This window comes from Aotus nancymaae, unplaced genomic scaffold, assembly GCF_030222135.1.
Source record: "Aotus nancymaae isolate 86718 unplaced genomic scaffold, 86718_ANA_hifiasm-v0.15.2.pri h1tg000020l, whole genome shotgun sequence".
NCBI classification, from domain to species: Eukaryota; Metazoa; Chordata; class Mammalia; order Primates; family Aotidae; genus Aotus; species Aotus nancymaae.
In genome coordinates, this window is record NW_026988432.1 from 24,412,337 (window position 1) to 24,434,385 (window position 22,049).

A 22,049-nucleotide genomic window follows, 5' to 3' on the forward strand; every position below is an offset into this window, starting at 1 on the left:
ATTGTCCAGTCAGCACAGTAGGTACTGTATCAAGGGCCACAGTACTTTAGGTGCTCATGAAGAAGGTTTAAGCTTTTTTAATTACAGAAGAAAAAATAAGTATAGTCCATCCTGAATTACATTCGTCTTTATTCTGAAGCAGTTATAAAATTTGTAACTTTTTCATGAAGAAAGAGGCCTGCAAAAGCGTAAGTGTCTTTTTTCATAGACAATGAGACAGAAGTAGACAGAATTACGTGAGTATGGCCAGGCGCAGTGGCTCACGCCTGTAATCCCAGCACTTCGGGAGGCCAAGGTGGGCAGATCATTTGAGGTCAGGAGTTCAAAGCCAACCTGGCCAACAGGTTGAAACCTCATCTCTACTAAAAATAATAAAATTAATCCAGCTTGGTGATGGGCACCTGTAATCCCAGCTACTCAAGAGGCTGAGGCAGGAGAATTGCTTGAGCCTGGGAGGCAGAGGTTGCAGCGGGCAGAGATCACGCTACTGCACTCCAGCCTGGGAGACAGAGTGAAACTCCATCTCAAAAAAAAAAAAAAAAAAAAAAAAAAAAAAAAAAAAAAACCTGAACAACGACAATGAAAACACAAGTACAAGCATTGCATTGCTTTTGAACATCACACACCAGGACTTGTTGGTGGGTGGGGGGACTAAGGGAGGGACAACAGGGGTGGGTGCATTGGGGAAGGCTAACATTAGGAGAAATACCTAATGTAGTGACAGGGGGATGAATGAAGCAAACCACCACGGCAGGTGTATACCAATGCAACAAACTTGCACATTCTGTACATGTACCCCAGAACATAAAGTATATATTTAAAAAAACCCAATAACTAAGCTAGTCACATTATCATAAAGAATATTTGGTCATATTTATTATAAGTAATATAGAAGTGGAGACTCCATCTCAAAAAAAAAAAACAAACAAAAATAAATAACTATTACAAAAACATGAATACAAGCATTTTATTGCTTTATAAAACTAATAACTAAGCTATTCGCATTAGCATAAAGAATATTTGCTCATATTTATTGTAAGTAATACACAATTGGATAGAGTTACTTACTAGAGCATATTCACAGTATCAAGCATCACAAACTTATCAAGTGTTTTGGGTTAATGCTCATTTCTGGCTAATCTTTTTTAATATTCACAATGAGAACTATATGATCATTAACTTTGTTAATAAGAAAACCCATTTAAATGTAACATGAAATAATAGAAGATCATTGCTGGGAGTAATAAGGGAATCATTGTCAAGAAACTCCAGGTAGCAATGGTTTATGAAAATACTCTACCAAAGTCGAAATGGGAGCGGTCTGGATTTTGTGTAAGAAATGAAATACTCACTTTATCCTTCTTTAAATGATTGATTCTGTTTGCATTTCATCGTTATTGACACTACAATAAGAGAAATTTTTTTGAAGGAGGATCATTTGGACAAATATCTGAAAATGAGTAACTTTGTATTGTCTAAGTTCAAGCCAACATCAGAAAAGTGTAGTTTTGGAAGGAACAGTGATGATTCTACCATCTTCCCACCTGCGAAGTTAGCTTTGTATTCCTATTTTATTTAAAAGAAATGTGTGCACAAGCAAATAAAAGTCAGCACTGTAACGTACCCTGTTCTATGAGAAATATTTTAATGGTTTCTCCCTTTGTTTAAACAGTATTTCAGCATTTCAGGAAATCCATTATAATACTATCCTGTAGGATACTCAAGGTAAAAATTTAAGAAGGTGACTAGGTGATTTGGAGAGTTTATTTAACCTAGAAATTGGAATGATAATTTGACATTGTTTACTCCAGTTTCTTACACATAAAGAATGAGGACCAGACACTGGATCCTGACATTTCTCTGTGCTAGGGAACTGGTAAAGACCCTTAATTATTTTAGCTGGGGGAAAAAAAATCCTGCCTAGGTTTCTAGGTATAGTTCATACTGAATTTCTTGTGTACATCTTTATTCTTCTACGTGGTCTTGTTTGTGTTAAATTCTTCCTTCGAATTTTTATTATAACCCTTGGCCTTCACTTATTAATTCCTGCAAAAGCTATTGAATGCACAATCTCTTGATCCTCAGAACCTGAGGGCAATTCCTTGTGGCTTTCTGCTTTTCTGTTCTGTCACTGGGGGTTGTTTCCTTCTGTTCTGGAAGCTGGATTATCTTAGTACCTGGATAGTGGATTGGTTTTAAGTTGTTTGGTAGACATTCTACGCTTGTAGCAAGAACCATGGGATCCCCCATTTTCATAGTTCCACTCTGCTTGTGAAATATCAAGACAGAGTTCCTTGGCAATGACAGCCCTAGATATCATTTTAAAAATCACTATGTGTTCAAAGTTGTCCAATTTCTATAAGAATTTTCCAAAGTGATCAGAATGTAGAGGCAAAATTACAGGAAGAAACTTGAATTCAAGTATTGTTTTCTACTGAAGTTGTAACAAGTTACTGCAAACTCAGTGTCTTCAAATTAAATATGTTTGTTATTTTATAGTCCTTAGGTTAGAGGTCTGGCATGTCCTGTAGGTGAAAATCAAAGCATTGGCATAGCTGTGTTCCTTTTTGCATGCTCTAAAGATGAATCTATCTCCTGCCTTTTTCTACTTAAGGAGGCTGTCCACCCACATTGCTTGGCTTGCAGGCCCTTGCTCTGTCTTCAAAGCCAGGAACAAGTTAGAAAAGCTGAAACAGAAGATCTGACAGGACCTGGAGGAGATGTTGGCCAAGGTATTGGCCCATGCCAACAAGTGAGCCACCAGAGATCAGCAACTCATATCCTGCATAAACCTCCGAAACAAATAAAGTATGGGTACTTGCTGTGGATTGAATATTTATTCCCTCCAAAACTCATGTTGAAGTTTAATCTCCAACATGGCAGTGTTGGCAAGGGAGGGCATTTGAGAGATGATTGGCTCTGCCCTCATGAATTTATTAACTCATTTATAGATTAATACATTAATGGGTTAATGGATTAATGGGTTATTATGGGAGTAAAGCTGGTGGCTTTGTAAAAACAGGAAAAAAACACCTGAGCTAGCACACTTAGCCTCCTTGCCACGTGATACACTGAGCCACCTTGGGACTCTGCAGAGAGTCATCACCAGAAAGGCCTTTACCAGAGCCAGCTCCTAAATGTTAGACTTCTCAGCTTCCATAACTGTAAGAATTAAATTCCTCTTTAAAAGTAAAGTACCCAGTTTCAGGTATTCTGTTATAAGCAATGGAAAGTGGACTAAGACACTACTTCCTTGCATCTATTTGCCTTTTCTGGCCCACACTAACTCAGAACCACAAAGAGAGGAAAAGTCGGAAAAAGGTTTCAGCTTGACTAAGTTGATACAGTAAAAATCCACCACATCCATGTTTATTCTTTGATATTCAAATGTCTCTGCCACAAAAGAAAACTGTAAACAATAATTTTTGTTGCTCTTTGTAGCTATTCATTTTATCCCCAAAGTTCTGAATATCTAAAAGCGTGGTAAGGAAATTTGGTATGACGAAATCCAAATTTTTTTTTTTTTTTTCTGAGACGGAGTTTCGCTCTTGTTACCCAGGCTGGAGTGCAATGGCGCGATCTCGGCTCACCGCAACCTCCGCCTCCTGGGTTCAGGCAATTCTCCTGTCTCAGCCTCCTGAGTAGCTGGGATTACAGGCACGCGCCACCATGCCCAGCTAATTTTTTTGTATTAGTAGAGACGAGGTTTCACCATGTTGACCAGGATGGTCTGGATCTCTTGACCTCGTGATCCACCCGCCTCGGCCTCCCAAAGTGCTGGGATTACAGGCGAAATCCAAATTTTAAACAGGTCTCCATTCACATGTAAATGAAGAGTCAGGTTTTTCATATGATGCTCTCTAAAGAGCAGTATACCATCATACACTTTTTCTATTTTTATGTCTTAAAATTTATTTTGAATAGCCAAGGGTGTTAAAATGTACTCCTTCTAAAAATGAGTGTGCAAGTAATCTTGCAGTTACAGGAAGACATTTGACTCGGTAATATTTTTCAGAAAGTTAACTGTTCCTTAGATGAATCTAACAAATAGTCAACAAAAAGGGGTGTCACAAATTCTTTAAGTACAAGATTCAGGGGAAACTGACAACATACAGTGTGCACTTTTAAAACTGCCAGTGTTCATTCATGTTGCTAACCATCCAAGCCATACCTGATGCTTTAGAAATCAAAAATTTTACATATTGGCAATTGAGTCTTTCCCAAGGCTACCTGGATACCTCATAGTTCTTTCAATAATAATATATAGAATCATATATCTATCTATCTATCTATATATATCATTCATAATCATAAGTATGCCATCTCTAGCACACCAATTGTTACTCCCATTTGGAACAATTGAAAAACATAAAGAATCCGAGCTTTGGGAACAAAAAATTGTGTTAAAACAGAGAATAAATGTTGTGATGATTATGTTGATTTTCTTGTTTGTTTTTGCCAATTATGTCTTGGGAACATTTGTGGAAGAAACAGTAAATGTCAAAAAAGACCTTAGAATTGCTCTCTAGTAGAATCTAGCATGAAAAACAAAACGGACTAGTGTTACAGGGATAGGCATAAAACTCAGTGAGGTGTAGAATTTCAGGATCCACAGACGGAGGTATAAACTGAAGAGACTAGGAAGGACGGAGCAGAGCTAGAACATAGAAGGCAGATATTCAACCTAGTTAACTAATCCCAGGCCAGAAAAGCAGACATAGCAAAGTTAGCATGTGTGTTTTCTGAAGGAAAATAAAACAGATTTAGACATATCACATGGAAGTGATAAGAAAGAGACATATTTAAAGGCTTTTAGTAAACAAGTGCTAGTAAGTAGAGTTAAAGCAAAATACCCATTATTACTAATTTACAATGTGTACATGTCATTGCTATTGTCTTTATTTACCATGCTACTTGCTAATTCGCTACTAAACAAAAACAATTATAACGTCTTCATATATTTATTTTAATTATTAGCTATCTGGTCCAATTGTTTGCCCTGGAGTATTACATTTCTTAACTGTATATATTTTTTAAACAGAAAAAGCTCATTGTATATGACAGTGAAAATTAAGGGAAATAATTTATTATAAAAGAGTTATTATAAAAGAGAAACTGGTCTGTTAGAGAAAAGGATCTCTTCAAAAAATTAAGTTTTAATTACCAGGAGAAATGATTAATAATAAAGCTAGATTCAGCCATAACCACATAACGATTTTTGCTGTTATGCTTGCAAGGTGAGTTTATAGGTTTTCAAATGTGGATTTGATTATTTACCATACTTAGTGCTTTCTAATTTAAAGTAGAATGATGTTAAAACCCACAAGACCTGTACATGGCATAAATTGATAAGGACGTGGGTAGTTTAAAGAATACAGTGAAAGCCCCCATTGGACCTTAGGCTGAAATAAAATTTCATTACTGTTGCATGGGGACCAACGTGTTCTCCTCTGACAAGGACAGATTTTAGATTAAGCACTCTTAGATTGTAAATTACCATTCTTGATCGCTGGCCTCCCCTGTCTATGGTGCCTTAGAGAAATGGGACAGACTTTGAAAAAATGTAGATTTTAAGAGGTAAAACCCTGTCTCTTAACTATCCCCAATTCTCACACCCAAATTTCCATGTTTCAAGGCAAAGAATAGTAATGTGAAGACTGTTTAATTTAAATAGGAATAAAGAACATTATAATTACAAATCTTAGTAGTCATTCCTAGAATGATTGGCTGACACGGCAGTCACCATCCGTCACCAATTACAATTACACACAATTTGGCCACCCGAAATAGAAAAAGAGGGGGGTCTGTTTACAAGCGGTACTTCTGGATTCATCTTCAAACTTGCAAGGAATTTTATTTTACACATTAACTGTGTACAGCTCAGGCTAAACAATTAATGTTTAAATAAGGCACATGTGACTTTCTTAAACAAGGGAAAAGGAGACGTGGAGGTTTCAGAGAGAGAGGGTAGAGGTGTTTTGTTTGTCTTTTAAATCCTGCCACTCAGATAAGACATTATCATTGATACCCAATAGAGACTGCTTTCCTTGGGTGAGAGCTAGAGCTTCTAATTCATTGTTTGTTTTCGATTTGTGCATTTCAAAAATATTGGTATGATGAAATGACCATAAGATAGATTTTCTATCTTTTTTAAGAAAATTCATTTACATCAACGTGAGTGCACACAGAAGTAGGCCATTCCAGCCACAGTACACAGGTGTTTATTTCCTAAAGCAAGCTTATTCTGCAAAATCAATTTGTGAACTCATTACATAAATCCATATTAAACTATTTAGTCTATATTTAACACTATAACAAGCATAGTCAAGGTAAATTAAATGGATTTTATTTCTAGGTGGCAGAAAGCCAAAGTTAGCCCTCCTAATTTATTTCTCAGTTCTAATCTATGTCTGTCACAGACAGAGGAGATAAAGAGGGGAGAGGGGGAAAGAGAAGTGATAGTTTTTACCTTCTGCTATTTAAGGGCTAATCAAATCAATATATTCCAGTCCTGGCAGTGACAATACTCAGTGGTTATCTTATGTTAATGCATAACCCTTTAACTCATTATTCCAAGATGGTAGTGCAATGAGTTCCTTTCTCAAACCTGGGTAAAATATGTCCAGCAAGGAGGAATCATCTCATCAGTAGGAGAATGACTCACTTATACCTTATCAAGGAACTAAAGATGCATGATAAGACCCTGTCACACTCTCCCTTAGAATTTTCATTACCATCAGCAATGCCAATAACTTACAGAATTCCCAGTCAGCATCAAAAGCTCCTTTTCAATTCAAATGCAAACTGCTAACCATTTCCTCTTCCATATAATTATTTGAATTCATCTTTCTTTCCATGAGCAGAGTTGCCACTCAGTTCAGGTCATAATTATTTCCCTCTGGAGATATTACAATATATTCTGTATTCAACTGTCCTCTTGCTCTGATCTCTTTAATACACAAAGCAAAATATGCTTCTCAGTAAGCATATTAGTTTTGCCTCTTTTGATTGTAAATTTCTCCTTTACATGTTTTGAGGTCTGTGGGATATTTACTTCCTTTGCTTCATCTTTTACAATATCATAGTTTATACCTGGCATTATCAATTAATCAGTAAAACAAAGTATTTGCCTTTTAGGCTTCCTAATGAGTAATTGAGAGTCTGTTATTGCCAGGCCCTTTACTAATGCTGGAAATACAAAGATGATCAAGACATGGGCCCTCAAAGGACTCACAATCCAGGCTCTTTCTGTCAAGATGGATATAAGTCATTCTTCCTCCTTTCTTAAGTGGTGGCTTTCCCATCCATTCAGTTAAGTCAAGAATTTAGGAATCAGCCCCAATTCCTAATCCATCTGTGCATATTCATAGCAATCGCCAAGGTGTAAGGACCTTCTAATACATTCACTCACTCTTCGTGCACAGTCGTGGTCAATGACCTGATTCTCTCTTGCTTAGCCTACTGATGATACAGCTTTCCAACTAGTTTCTCTATTTCTGGACCCTGTTTCTACCACTGCCAACTCACACAGCTTCCAAAGTTACCTTTACAAAACACACACAGAAGCAAACCCATCTTTTACACTTAGCCATCTCTATCCCACACAGTCTAGAAAAGAAGTCCAATTTTCTTTGTACATTCTAAAAGATACTCTGTGATCCAGCCCCTGCATATCTCTACGGCCTTACTGAACCATACATAATTCGCTGAATATATACTTTTGCTTCTGCTCTATGCTCCCATGTGTTGTGTGTAATGTTTCTTCTACCAGCCATTTCTTTGCCCTTCCTGGCAGCTTGGCAAAACCATATCCTTACTTCAAAGTCCATTTCAGCTCAGATGTCACATCTTCAGTGATGAATTCCTCTTCCCACAGAGAGAGTTGCTTAAGCTCTCCTTTGTGCTACCTCCTTTGTGTTATCCCTATATCTTGTATTTATATATTCCTGGGATTCAAAATAATTTGTTCTATGCCAAACTTCCCTATTAGACTAGGAGCTTAAGCATTCACTTAGCACCTGCTTTCAGAGAGTGGAAGTAACTTTTTCTAGGATAATGTTTTATGGACAAAGCAACTACATTGTTAGTATGAGGCTTTATTGTTATTTTTCTTGATCTAGAAAGCAAAAAGATATTTACCATTTTTCTCAGTTGAATGTCCCCAAGGGTCATCTGTTTTTATATAAGCAAGCCTGTTAAAGACCTAAAATATCTGATCAAAATTGGGCTCAAAGCCCCTTATTAAATAATGAGAAGTAAGGCTCAAGTATAACAAGAAAGCAGGTGGTCTACATATCAAAAATTGGACATGGAATTCATGAGATGTAAAGGCTTGTATCTGGGCTACTAATTCCATTACCCATTTTTTTTTCCATTTATAAAATCAACAAGATAAGGCAAGAGAGGAATATGAAATAAGCTATATAGTATTTTTATTTCCTTTTTCTTCCAACGAAGTGCCATACTGTTGAGAGAAAATCGCTTAGAGAAAGAATCGCTCTTCCTTGGTTCAAAACAGTTTGCTCTGCTTTGGTACATTTTCATATACGTACCCTCAGCTGATGTCTTTTGGAACTGAAGACATCGGTTCTGATTAGTAGGTAGGTCAGTTTAAATAGTAACTGGGCCTAAAAAAATGTCAAGAAATATAGGAAACCGGTTTTTCTATTGAACTTTTCTTGCTTTATAATGACATGTGTTTTATTTTGTGGATGGGTCATTTTGATATCCAGTGAATTTTCTTGTATTCATCATAGACTATCATCTGGATGAAAAAATATATTTTGTCGATATTGTCAGGAAAAGTGTAGGGTCTCCTATAGATTCTTGGTAGATATTTGTCAGCACAAAATAACAAAGACAGCTGTGCATTGCATACACTAGTTATTTAGGCTGATTAATTATTTTTAATGAAACTACATTATAAGCTAAAGACCTCTGAATAGATACTTTAAATGAAAAAAAAAAATTCTCTTTTTTTAACCTAGATTGTAACCTAGAGTTTTTCACTTAAATAAAATAGAGCTTTTCAATACATTAGAAGCTTTGTCATTCTGGGTGGCAAATGACACTACAATCCTTATAAGACAGGGTCAAAACAAGAAAATAGTGTATCAGGCACTGACTGTGTTTTGAGGAGTATTAACACTAACTTTAAAGACTTAAAGTTTCTTTGAATTGTATCTAACATCTTGAATTTGTGATTCTTAAAAAATCAATATCTAGGTAAAACTTATTTATTTAATTAATTTATTTACTCACTTATGAGATAGGGTCTTGCTCTGTTGCCCAGGTTGGAGTGTAGTGACTCCATCATATTTCACTGCAGTCTCAAACTCCTAGGATTAAGGGATTCTTCCATCTCAATCTCCCAAGTAGCTGGGACTGCAGGCATGTATCACAACACCCTAATTTGTGATTCTTTATGTATTTCTAGGTATTTGATAAATACTGAATAATGAATATAACATTGCAAATCACTATGCTTTAATTGCATTTAATAATTAAGATTAGTTATATCAAATTTATTCTTTGTTAAACTATGGAATTCTGGATAGCAAGAGTTATGTGATATTCACCTTTAAGACTCAAGAAGCTTCACACATCTAACTCACCCTTAGCAATGGACTCTAGCAAATTGAAAAGTTGAACAGAGATCATTTGAGTAGAATAATATTAGACTTTGTAAATTAATTCCCAGCTTTTAACCTTTATTAGCAATTCTAAAACTAGTCTGACTAGACTCAAATCTGAAATATCACCCATTTATCTGAGAAGCCTCCATGTGTGGACAGAACCTGGGTAGACAGAACCTGGGTAGACAGACCCATTATAACAGTGACTGAGGAAGTATGCTGAAATTCACACGTTTTTGCTAGCTGTGTGACCTTGGACAAGTTAGTTAACTTTTCTGTGCAGCAGTTTCCTTACTCACAAAGTAACAGGAAAATAACCATAGGAGAGTCCTCTGACCATAACTGCTCATCATGAGCTGTGTTCTCTGAGATGCACCAAGTTATAAGGTCAGACAGGACCATCATCAGTTCATGGGAGGAAAGTATTACATTTGGCATCCGGGGAAAACAGGACCAGAGGGACACAATAGCAGGGTCCCAGATCTCCACGTTTTCAATCACTATCGTACAACTACCTTCCTTTCCAACTCACACTTATGACCAGGTGACTGAGGAAGAAAGAGACCAAGCTTGGTCAGCTTGGTATGTGGGTGCACCCCAAACTGGTGGCTGCTACACTGCAGCTCAGTGAGGGATAGGCCTGAATGAAAGTGGTAAAGAGAAGCTTTCTCAAGATAAAACGTTGAGTACACCACACCACCTACTTTATATGAAAATATAAATGGCCTCAGGGTAGGACTATATATATAGATATATAAACAAGGTCAAAGGCTTGGCTGTTTGGCCAATGATTAGAAGATCAGGAGCAAAAAGATTTGGGGAAAAGGCAGGTGGATGGGCCCACAGGAGTGAACACCAAGTTATAAAAATCTTTGAATCCTACGTAAACACTAGATTGTATAATTTATGGAAGAGGCACTAGGCAGTTATGTAGACAGAACAATTCAGCCAGTTGACATCAGCCAGCCTCCAGTGGAAGCATGAAAGGTGCATGAATGATGAGGTTACAGAGGCAGGAGTGAAGCCCATGCATTGCTCACTGGCATAGGCTCTAATCCTACATGGTTGCTGCTACTCACCAGCAGCTGCCACCAACTTTGTATGCCCAATTTCCTAGCAATGGAGACAAATGCTGAGCTCTCAACAAATCACTACTCCTTAAGGAAACCAACTAGCCTCTGGGTGACATGTTTACTTGGACTTCTACATTAGAAAGATTAGAAATTCATCTTGATAAACACATATTCTGGGAATGGGTTGCTTTTCCTAGTCTCAGGACTTCTACCTGCACCACTATCTCAGAGCTCATAAAGTATTTGAGACCACCAAGGAATCCCTCATTATACTGAAATACATCAAATAACTTACTCCATAGAAAAAGAGGTATAGGCATAAATGTCTATGCCTATACCTCTTTATATGCAGATCCATGGGAATCTGCCAATCCCATCACATATCAACAACAGCTGCTGACTTGATACAGCAAAATTAAAGCATTCAAAGGTACAATTAAGGAGCCAGGTTGGAGATCATACCCTAAACAAAAGGGATACCTTCTTCTAGGGTACAATATATGTCTAGCTCAATGGGCAATATATGATACCATGTCCTCAACAGGTAGACTAAATGAACACAAGATATTAAAGTAGACATGGAATTGCTTACCATGACTTCCAGTGACCCATTTGGAGAATCTGTGTTTACCATCCCTATGACTCTAGGCTTTGTAGACTTGGAAGTCCTAATTCACAAAGGAGGAATGCTTCTATCATTCAACTTTGAGCTACTGCTGCTGCCTTGTCATATTAGACTTCTTGTGCTAAAATACCAGCAAGCAAGGTAAGATACTATGCTGGCAAAAGTACTTACTCAGGTCATTAAGAGGAGTTGGGAAAGAGGAAAAATATGACTGGCATTCTGATGATCTAATGGAGTATCTCTTGATACTCCTTTTCCCAATTTTGATGAGGTATTGGCCAGTACAGTATATATGACCAGTAAAGGGACAGAAGCTTGGGTCTACCAGGTAAGCCACAGAAACTAGCAGAGATGCTAGCTGAAGGTAAGAGGAATCTGTAATGGGTAGCAGGAGTGAAACAGTGCCAGTTGCAGCCTTGAGACCAGTTGCAGTTGTACTGGTGGGGGTTATAGTTCATCTCATTAAGCTTCTTCCTTTCCCCAGGAAATAAGACTTCTCTAATCAAAAGGAATATATATCTCTTTCTGTGTATACACATACACACACAGTACCCACGTAATATGTAATCTATACATATGTGTATGTGTTTTGTGTATACATACACATCTTTCATCAAAAGGTGATATACATGTGAAAGATAAAAATATAACAAGTTCAAAATCAGAATCATTTGGATTCAATATAAAAACCAGTATTCTTCTCTTTTACTTTTTCCACTATAGAGAGCTAAAAAAAAGGATATGGGATAACACTCTTTCCTATATTTACCACTGAAGTATGATGTGATCAGTATTTACGAATCTATCAGGTTTTCCATATAGTATGGATTTATAGTTATCAATGGTCTCAGTACATTCATATTACTGTAGAATTCATTTCTAATTTCAAAGTCTGCCATACAGCCATATCCTCTTGATTAGCACTGAGCTGGCTTCCTACCTGAAGCACAGGCTGAATGAAGGACAAGGTGAATGACAAGCCTTTATTTGCTGAGAAACCTCTGCCTACATAAAACTGGCATGAGCAAGTTATTATTAAACTGATACTGGAAACCGTGCTGCAAATCTTTCCACTAGCAGTCATTTTGAGACAGGACTTTTCCCTGAACCGTTTCCACTAGGCTAAAAACCTAAACTTTGAAGGGACATTGTCATTAAAATGTTTATTAATTATTTTCTTGGAGGGTAGAAAAATATGCTAAAAGAAAGCTATCATTTTTTTATCTATCCCAATAAATACCTGCTATTTTTCTTGAGACTAAATAAAACCAACAAAAGACTTTATAATAGCTAACATTTGTGTGGCAATTTACAGCCCACAAATCCCTTTTACATACATTTATTGCACTAAATCTTTGAGACAATTATCTACTGAATTTTATAGCTGAAGAAATAGAGACTTGGAAAGCTTAGGCAATGTTGCCTCAGAATCTGTTCATAAATATACTTTATATTCCAATACATTTTTAAATATCCATACGTAAACTGGATAAGAGTGTAGAAATGAGAGGTGGACACGTCTCATACATGAGGTGAATATTGTATGGTCAAAGATCAAATGACTGCTTTATGCCAAACTTAGCCTACCAATGAATCACTCAGAGAAAATGTTAGTTTGGGTGTCAACATTTCTCTACCAGGAGGAAGACTTCGAAGTAGTAAATAAAAAATCATGTATTACTTTCTTCTTATTTTTATTTTTAACTTCACAAACAAAAATAATTTTACAATTTATTGAATAAATTTATAGTCAGATATGCTGAAGTTAATACAGCCACTTTGAAAAAACTCAGTTCTGTGTCTTCTTAGCTACAATTAATTACCAAGGCTTATAAAGGAAAATGTTCTAGGAAAGTTTATGGGTTATAACTGCAATATGTTTCAAAAATACTAAGTTGCACTTTCATGCATTTAGACCAATGATGGAATTCTAAAGAGGAATTCTGTAGTTTTAATGAGCATCTCGGTTTGTGTGAGGAAACGATAAAGGACCCATTTTCCTGCTTGGGTCCTCTATCACTGTAGTCTTCCACATGGAATTGGTTCTGCTAAATTAGTTACAGAACTCCAGGAACAATTTGATCCTATGCTAAACACAATTAAGCATTTAAATCATAGTAACCTTTCTCATATTAAGAGACGAAATTTAACTTAATTTTCTACCAGCAACTAATATCAAAGTAAGAAGTACAGCCCTTTAGCTTCAGTCACTCATACGTAATTGCTTGGGTGCTATTACACCGAAAAATTAAATTCTAACAGATCTTAATAACTGAACTAATCATTCAATTTTCATTGCTTCACACTGAATCCCAGTGAAGTTACTATGTCAGAATCCACATTTAATAGGAAACACTATAATTATAATTATATTACTATATATATATATAATTTTCTTAGTATATTCCTTTTGTCCCTTTAGATTTCTAGGTATTATTCTCATACTGATAAGGAACAACTCATGATAACAGATACAAAATTCTGATTTTATGCCTTGATGTTCATGATTGACTGTTGTGAATTCCAAGCTATATGATATACTGCTTAATAAGATGTTTAAAATTCAACATCATTTGTAATCAGTAACCTTTTCCAGGGGAGGACAGAAAATTGATAACACTTCTCATTTTTCTAAATGTCTAACCAATACATTTCCCCTGCTACAGTGGAACTCTATTTTTTTTTTAACCAATGTTGGAGGGAAAAAATAAAACCAGCATTTAAAAATATGCAGTTTAACATGAGACATATACTCTATATCTTGTCCAAGCAAATCTACATTTTGGGAAATATCTATAATAGCATTTATTCATGTTATGATTATATGGATTTTTCCCACAGCCTTTTTGTGCATGATAGAATATAATGAATACACTATTTCTTCCCATGGCAACTTCATTCTGTCTTCACTTATTTATGCCACTATATTAAACACATCCCAGACTGCATATGCCCCTATCACAGGTGCATTCCTAGTTCCATGGCCCTTCACTTCCCTGCTCAGCATTCAATTACTTCCAACAACCTTCCACTGCAGACACTGTCAGAAAACGGAATGCCACACAAGAGCTAGAACCAGAAACTCAGAGATAACTAATATCTTGAATTCATCTCATTATTTGTTCCTGCCTTGCTTCCCATCTCCCCTTCCCAGCTCCAGATAATTGCTAATGTCTCCACTCAGCTACCAAATAGTCTCCTAAATTTAATTACTGCCTATCTGCACTACAGTTTACTGGATGCAGACATGGAAGTAATTAATTTATCACCATCCAGTATGCCAATGGGATCCTAATTTACTGCTTTCCTGTTTGCAACTCTGGCTACTGCAACTTCTTATTCTTCTAGCACCTAACACATTGACGTTATTTTATTTTATTTTATGAGGTGGAGTCTTGCTCTGCTGCCCAGACTGGAGTGCAGTAGCCTAATCTCGGCTCATCATAATCTCCACCTCCCTAGTTCAATTGATTCTTCTGCCTCAGCCTCCCAAGTAGCTGGGATTACAGGCATGTGTCACTATACCCAGCTAATTTTGTATTTTTAGTAGAGATGGGGTTTCACCATATTGGCCAGGCTGGTCTCATACTCCTGACCTCAGGTGATCCATCCGCCTCATCCTCCCAAAATGCTGGGATTATAGGCATGAGCCATCACACCCGGCCCTAACATAGTGACTTCTTAACACATTTTTGCAAGACTATTTACTGAATAGTGTATTTGCAGCAATAATATCTTATTTAGAAAGGAGACTTCTTAGCCAACATCCTGCCCTCCCCCTCAAAAATTAATTAACACAAACAACAATAAAACTCTGTCCCCAGATCTTAGAAGAGATCAATAGATAATACACATCATATAAATCAACTAAACTGAATTAACTGTCCATCATCACTGCTTATATAATATGGCTCCATATTTTTAATGTAATATATGCAGCCTCATGTGTGCAGGAAGCTATCTTCTATTTCTGTGCATGTGTGTGTGTGTGCATGTGTTCTATATATAGCGAGAAACAGAAAATAAAGCTATTAATCGCATAGATAGCACTGTGTGTATGGTGTTACATTACTTATGTTCCATTATTGATTGAACCTCCTATAGTATAAGGATTTTTTAAATCACCATTGATCTTGATTTTTATCTTGATCTTTATCTAGAGGAAAACACGTATTTATTTCACATTGGAAAATGCACACATTTCAAATATTTTTCCCAAGCATTTTCTGGAGAGGAAAAACAAGTCATTAACTCAATTAAATTTAGTAGATTATGTTCATTTTGTTTCCTAAGTCACTAATTGCTAAAGAGGGAATAGGTAACTACATATAAAAGACTAACTTGAAACTTTATTAGGCTTATGTAAATATCTGCCAGCTACAGACACTGGCTCAAATAGGTCATTGTCTGTACTTCAGTGAGCAGCTGATTGTTATGGTTGCCACAAGTAACTCTCAGCCACAACCCTGTGGACAGGCTAAAGCCGAACAGCTGGGTAACGCAGGCCCACAATGTACTTCAAAATATATGGTGACCATTTATTGTCAAAACTTAAATAGAGAGGGCTATGTTCTTCCCACCATGGTCAGCCTCATTGCTTAATTTATATTTATAGCTGGCCTCTCTACCATCTGTGCACGCGGCTTGTGCTGCATCTCTGAGGAATTGGAGTGGCATTATTTGAAGACCTGATTAAACAGCCAGGAAAAAGCAATCTATCATGTGTAAGGGGGAAACGCAAGACAGTCACAATGGTGTCCTGTCACGCTTTCGGATTTTTATCTTCATTTTCTTTTACGTTCTTTTTAATCCAATGCCAAACACAATAAACAACAACCAAGAGTGTAGAAGGCACTGACAACACTCTACCATCTAGATGGAAAATAAATGAATTATCAAAATTTTCCTAGGCTCTAGTGAGGAGTTAAATGACATTTCTGCTGAGGAGAGCCTTGATGTTTCATGGTCACACAGACCCAAACAAATCAGGGCCCAAGTGAAATGCAAGATACTGTGAATTAAAGGCTACCTGTAGAGCTCCTGGTAGAAGTGAAACTGAACATCTATAATAGGTTGACTGAATAAGCTGAACTATTGGAAATTAAAAGGAAGTAGCTTTTTATTTCTCTACTGTCATCCATCTTCAAACACACACTGTCAGCTCTGCCTTCCAAATGCTGATTGTAACTTGGGTCAGTGCTCTGGCCCTGGGGTGAGGTAAATATTTTAAAAGCCTTATCTTCAGGTATTCGAAAACGAAACAATCAAAACCCCACACAATAACAACCTCTGCACTTCCACAACACACAACACCTCAGTGAGAACTAAATCAAAACATTCAACTAATAGTTTAAAATTTCTCTCCAGGGAGGGATAACATGGGGAGAAATGCTGGATATAGTATACACCTAAAGTAAAATAAAATATATAATAATAATAAAATAAAGTAATTAATTAAAAAAAATTCTCTCCATCTCTCAAAACAGGCGTAGACTGTAAAAGGGGCAGTAGGACTCCCATCATCCCTGTTTCAGTCTCTCAGTTCATTTCTCCCTTCTGCTTAGGGCCTCTCCAGTGTCAGAGAGGGAAGGAGGGATTTGGAATAAATAGACAAAGACTGTTTTTCTCAGCTTGTCCTTTCAAAAGTCCACATTCATGGAAGATATCTACATGTTTCTTTTTTTGGTAAGCAGCTCTGTGAGTTCTTCAGAAAACTTCCACCTTAGAAATGCAGTCACTGGACCCCTCCTGGAGTTGGCCAAGCACTCTCTGGCTGACCTGCATCACCTCCTAGCTCAGCTCCATCCAGGCGCCGTCCCATTAGTGTCTTGGTTGGGATGGCCTCAGCAGACAGGACCTCTTGAGCAAGGTCCTTTCAGGAAAACTTCAGCCTTGCCTTCTGCAAATGGAACTCACATCCTCGTTCTTCTCAAGAGTGGAAATAGGGCTTCTTCCCACTGTTGTCCTCTTTTTTCTCCCCCTTGCATTGTGGAAAGCTCCAGGAGGTTTTTAGACAGTGTGGAGGCTAAAGCAACTCCATCTTGGAAGCTAATCTACCATGTTTATTGGCTTCTGATTAACACCTCTTCTGGGAAGTCCTCTAAGATTTCCTGTTTATCTATTGTTCCTGTGTAACAGCAGGTACTCACCATAAATCCTGCCATTAGGTGAGAAAACTTTGGTGTTACTGTACTTCCATCATCCCACACTTCCCTTCTAAACCACCTCTCTCTCTCCCCTGGTATATAAGCCCTGGGTCTGGGGTGTAGTGGCATGGGGATCCATGATGTTGTTTCAGCACTGCCAGAGATACAGATATGGCTCCTGTTCATATGTCCCTGTTAAGTATTTCTAAGAAACTGGATTTGTCAGTCTCTTTGGTCTCTCAGCTTCCTCAGACATTGGGGGCAGGTTTGTACAGACCATGAAACAGCCAGAATAAAGTCGCCCATTTCCCATAATCAGCCCTCAGCAACACACACACACACACACAGTCTAAAAGGATTTCCTGGTGTCTTTACAACTTGACTTGTATAAGAGAGAAAATACCATGACAACCTCTCATCCTATGAATTCTAGCATTTCAAAGAATCCTCCATCCCTGTGAGTAGTTGCAGGAGATTGTCACTGGGCTTCTTCGTTCAGTGCCAAGTGCTAGGAGGATATATCTTAAAACTGTGTTAGAAATATGAAGTCACTTATCTTGCATTGCCCTCAGCTTTATGGCCTTAGCCAAAAAAAAAAAAAAAAAAAAAACAAGAAAAAATCAAACTTAACTAGAATTCTCTTGTTCTGTGACTCATGTAGCAGCCAGTATTAGCTTAAAGGCAGCCATACTTTTGTTACTAATGATATGGTGCAGTTTTTAAAGTGTGGCTCACATGAGAGACTCTGATTTTAAAGGTTCCTTTTTTCCTACTCATCCATTACTAGTTCAGTAGAAAATAATAGACTTAGTCACACAAATAAAGTTACACTGACACTTAAAGCACATCAAATGGAGGGAAAAGAAGCCCGTCAGAGAAACGTGATCTCCAGCAAAAGTCAATTGCCCCTTTTAATTCCTATATAGTTCCCTTGGCTTTACTCATCTGGGATTGTTGTTCTGTAGTTCTTTTTTTTAAATTTCAATCAAGGAAAACAGAGAATGTCATCTTTGTGAGCATTACTATGAATCCTCAGGTAATTGGCTAGGAGTGTGTAAAATATAAAGACTTAATAGGCACATTTCAAATGATAAAAGCCAAAAACTATGTCTTATATATTTTTGCTACTTTATATTAAACTTACTTCAGGGAAAGATTAACACAAAAGTGAGCCATGTCAAAAGGAAGAAAATTGGTCCAAAAGAGTTGAAATGTACATAACATGATAAATTACTTATGGAAGATAGTAATATTTTGAAGTATTTGGTTCTGTATAAACAACTGTCTTGTCCCTGTTTTAACCTTCTTTAGTATTAATCATTTCGGAGCAGCAGCATGGGTTCTTTTGTTTTTATTTTTGTCTCTCCTCCCAAGAAACTGTGCTATTATAGAGAAATTACATGACAGGTCTAACATAAATTTATTCTAGTTTTGGTTTTGCTGTTGTTTTTGAGACAGAGTCTTGCTCTGTTGCCCAGGTTGTAGTGCAGTAGTGTGATCATAGCTCATTGCAGCTTCAACATCCTGGGCTCAAATGATTGTCCTGCTTCAGCCTTTCAAGTAGCTGGACTACAGGCATGTGACACCATGCCCACTAGTTTTTAAATATTTTTGTATTTTTAGTAGAGACAAAGTCTTCCCAAGTTGTCCAGGTTGGTCTCAAATTCCTGGTCTCAAGCAATCTTCACCCCTCAATGTCCCAAAGAGCTGGAATGGCAGGCATGAGTCACTGTGCCCAGCCTTATTCTAGAGTTCCATAATTCACCACTACATTAAACTTCCGAAAGACCATAAAATAAAATGACATTTTCTGCAATTACAATAAAAAGGAGCAATTCTTTAAGATCTATTTGATATGGTCTGGATCCATGTCCCCACCCAAATCTTATATCGAATTATAATCCCCAATGTTGAAGGTGGGGTTGATGGGAGGTGATTAGATCATGGGGGCAGATTTCCCTGTTGGTGCTGTTCTCCTGATAGTGACTGAATTCTCATGAGATCTGGTTATTTAAGATTGTGTAGCACTTCCCTGCCTCTTTCTTTCTCTTGCACCAGCCACATAAATGCACCTGCTTCCCCTGCACCTTCTGCCATGACTGCAAGTTTCCTGAGGCCTCTCCAGAAGCCCAGTAGATGACCAGATTCATACTTCCTATACAGCCTGCAGAACAATAAGCCAATTAAACCTCTTTTCTTTATAAATTACCTAGTCTCAGATATTTCTCTATAGCAGAATGAGAACAAACTAATGCACTATTTAAAAGAAGAGAAAGCTGGCTTTACTTTCAAGTGGTTCTATCTATTTCTCTACCAATTTCCACTGATTCAAGACTATATTTAAGAATATATGTATAGTCCTTATGTATATGTATTTTTAGGTATGTGCCTATGTATATATGCACATATATAACTAAAATATACACATAACATATATGCAAGATATATATTATATATTTCATATTTAAATGGAATGCTGGGAAGAAAGGCAGGCTATAAAAAAGGGAGAAGGTAATAATTTAGTGGTTATTGCCTTGAAAACCAGAGGCCCCATTATTCATGATGACTTTATCTCATTGGAGATACATATATACATATAATTTTCTAGCAGGAATATATCATCAATATACAAGTATACACCTTAATTAACTAAATAACTTCATATTGCCATATTTGCTCTGAGGGGTAGGGAAAACAGTATGGACTTTACAAACAGACTATGGATAATTTTAATTACAAGTACCAAAGCAAAGTTCTTATTTTCTTACCAGGCTTAGGGACGATGAGCTGTGCACTAGTCTGAGCATTTCCAGCCTCATTTTCAGCCACACATTGATAAAAGCCTTCATCTGACTTCACCACCCCAAGTATCCGTAAGTTGCTTCCTCCCTAGGGAAAAAAAAAAAAGCAGGTGAGATATTTTAAAAAACAAAAAACTCAAGGAGACAAAATGAACTTTGACGAGATCAAAGTTTAATAAAACACCACGGAAGAATCAACAGGAGAGGCTATGAGATGTCTCAGCCTCACAGACACGTCCTATGCCACCTGGGAAATGTCACATATTCCCAATTTTCTTTTCTGAATTCACAGGCATCAGTTTAACCTAGCTCTGCAATAAAAAATATGCTGACAAAAATATACCTCATCCTGAATATCTAAATGTGCAGTCAATGGACAAGTCTTTTATTAGGTATAGAGGAAACAAAGATTAGCAGCAAAAGAAATCTCATTCTTTTACTTGTTACTGAAGGAAGTTCAGGTTTAGTAGCTGACCAGGAAAAACAGAAAAATACTTAAATACTGATAACTGCAGATTCTAAAGGACAAGAAATCAAAGTTGGATATTTCCTGGAAGTGTTTGCCCAGAAAAATGTCTAAAAATTCTTTAAAACTTTTAATGCCTTTAACATAAACCCTTTTGGGGTTTGGAGAGGGGAGTATGGTGAATGTTTTATACATAACTATGTGGTTCCTGTTGTATGGCTGAAATGCTTCACCTTTAAAGACTAAATACAGCAACATTAACTCCTTTTATTTAAAAATTGAGCCACCATGGTTTTCAAGGATGGATGATAAAATGATCTAGAGATAGCATTTAACTGTACTAACTCAGTTTATCTTCAATATTAGTGTAAGAATTAGTTAAGTAAGTGAAACGTGTTAAATCACTTCCCCTGGAGTCATTAAGAGATAAATATTACCTCATGGGGAATTCTTAAATGTTTTTAGTGTCTTGTAGTCAATTCTTAGCTGATGTAAAATTCTTTGATAAAGCTGGATAACTTTTAATTAACAATTCTCACGTAACTTACTATTTGTGCTCAATGTTATGTGTATGACAGACGATGGCTCTCAAATTTTTAGAGCTTTTGGAGAAATATTTTTAAGCATAATTTAATACAAATAGAGCACATACCTTACATTTTCGTTCACCTTAAGAAAGAAGAATTTAAATAGGTTGGCTGTAATGAGTCATGCTGGGAGAAAGATTATATTCAAAATGTAGAAAATAAAATGTTGCATTTTATCATGTGTCCTTAAGGGTACTGAACAATTTCCTTTAAGTGCAAGTACCATATATTTTAGGCATATACAACACTTTTTAAGGTGCAGATTGGCAGATCATTTTTAATTCAGTGGTAGTGGAAATAGCAATACCTTTAAAGGAAATAATGGATTGCCGTGGCATTTAAAAGTTAAATTTTTATCTTTCTTACTCTATTTCTAACCAATTAAACAAATGCAACTAAAAGTGAAAAATGCTTTATGGATTTCTTCCTTAAGAACTTTTATAGTAGGCCAACATGCATGCACACAGAAATTATGAAAGTTTCTGAAAGCTGACTGATTGTGGAAGAGGCACTAAACAACAAAGGCCATTGTAATCTGATTGAGAGATTGTGTCTGGACTCACAGGATGGCTATGCTCTAGTCTCATACTGTCTGGGAGATCAGGCTTCGTTGACAGCTCTTTGAAAGAGTCATGTCTGCTTCTCAAACATAAGTAGACCTAAAACCCTCTTCTTTAGCTGCAAATTCTATACTATTTGAAAAGAACTTTTTATTG

General features: G+C 36.8%; 1 protein-coding gene across 3 annotated transcripts in view; it reads right to left on the reverse strand.

Annotated features, from left to right (window-relative positions):
* The window catches only part of DCC (DCC netrin 1 receptor), a 1,184,710-nt gene that overhangs the window by 447,007 nt on the left and 715,654 nt on the right, over window positions 1-22,049 (reverse strand). For all 3 annotated transcript variants that reach the window (XM_012464272.3, XM_012464274.3, XM_012464273.3), the window contains exon 7: window positions 20,248-20,368. In XM_012464272.3, coding sequence (XP_012319695.1) covers window positions 20,248-20,368 — 121 coding nt within the window. The remainder of the gene's footprint in view (window positions 1-20,247; window positions 20,369-22,049) is intronic.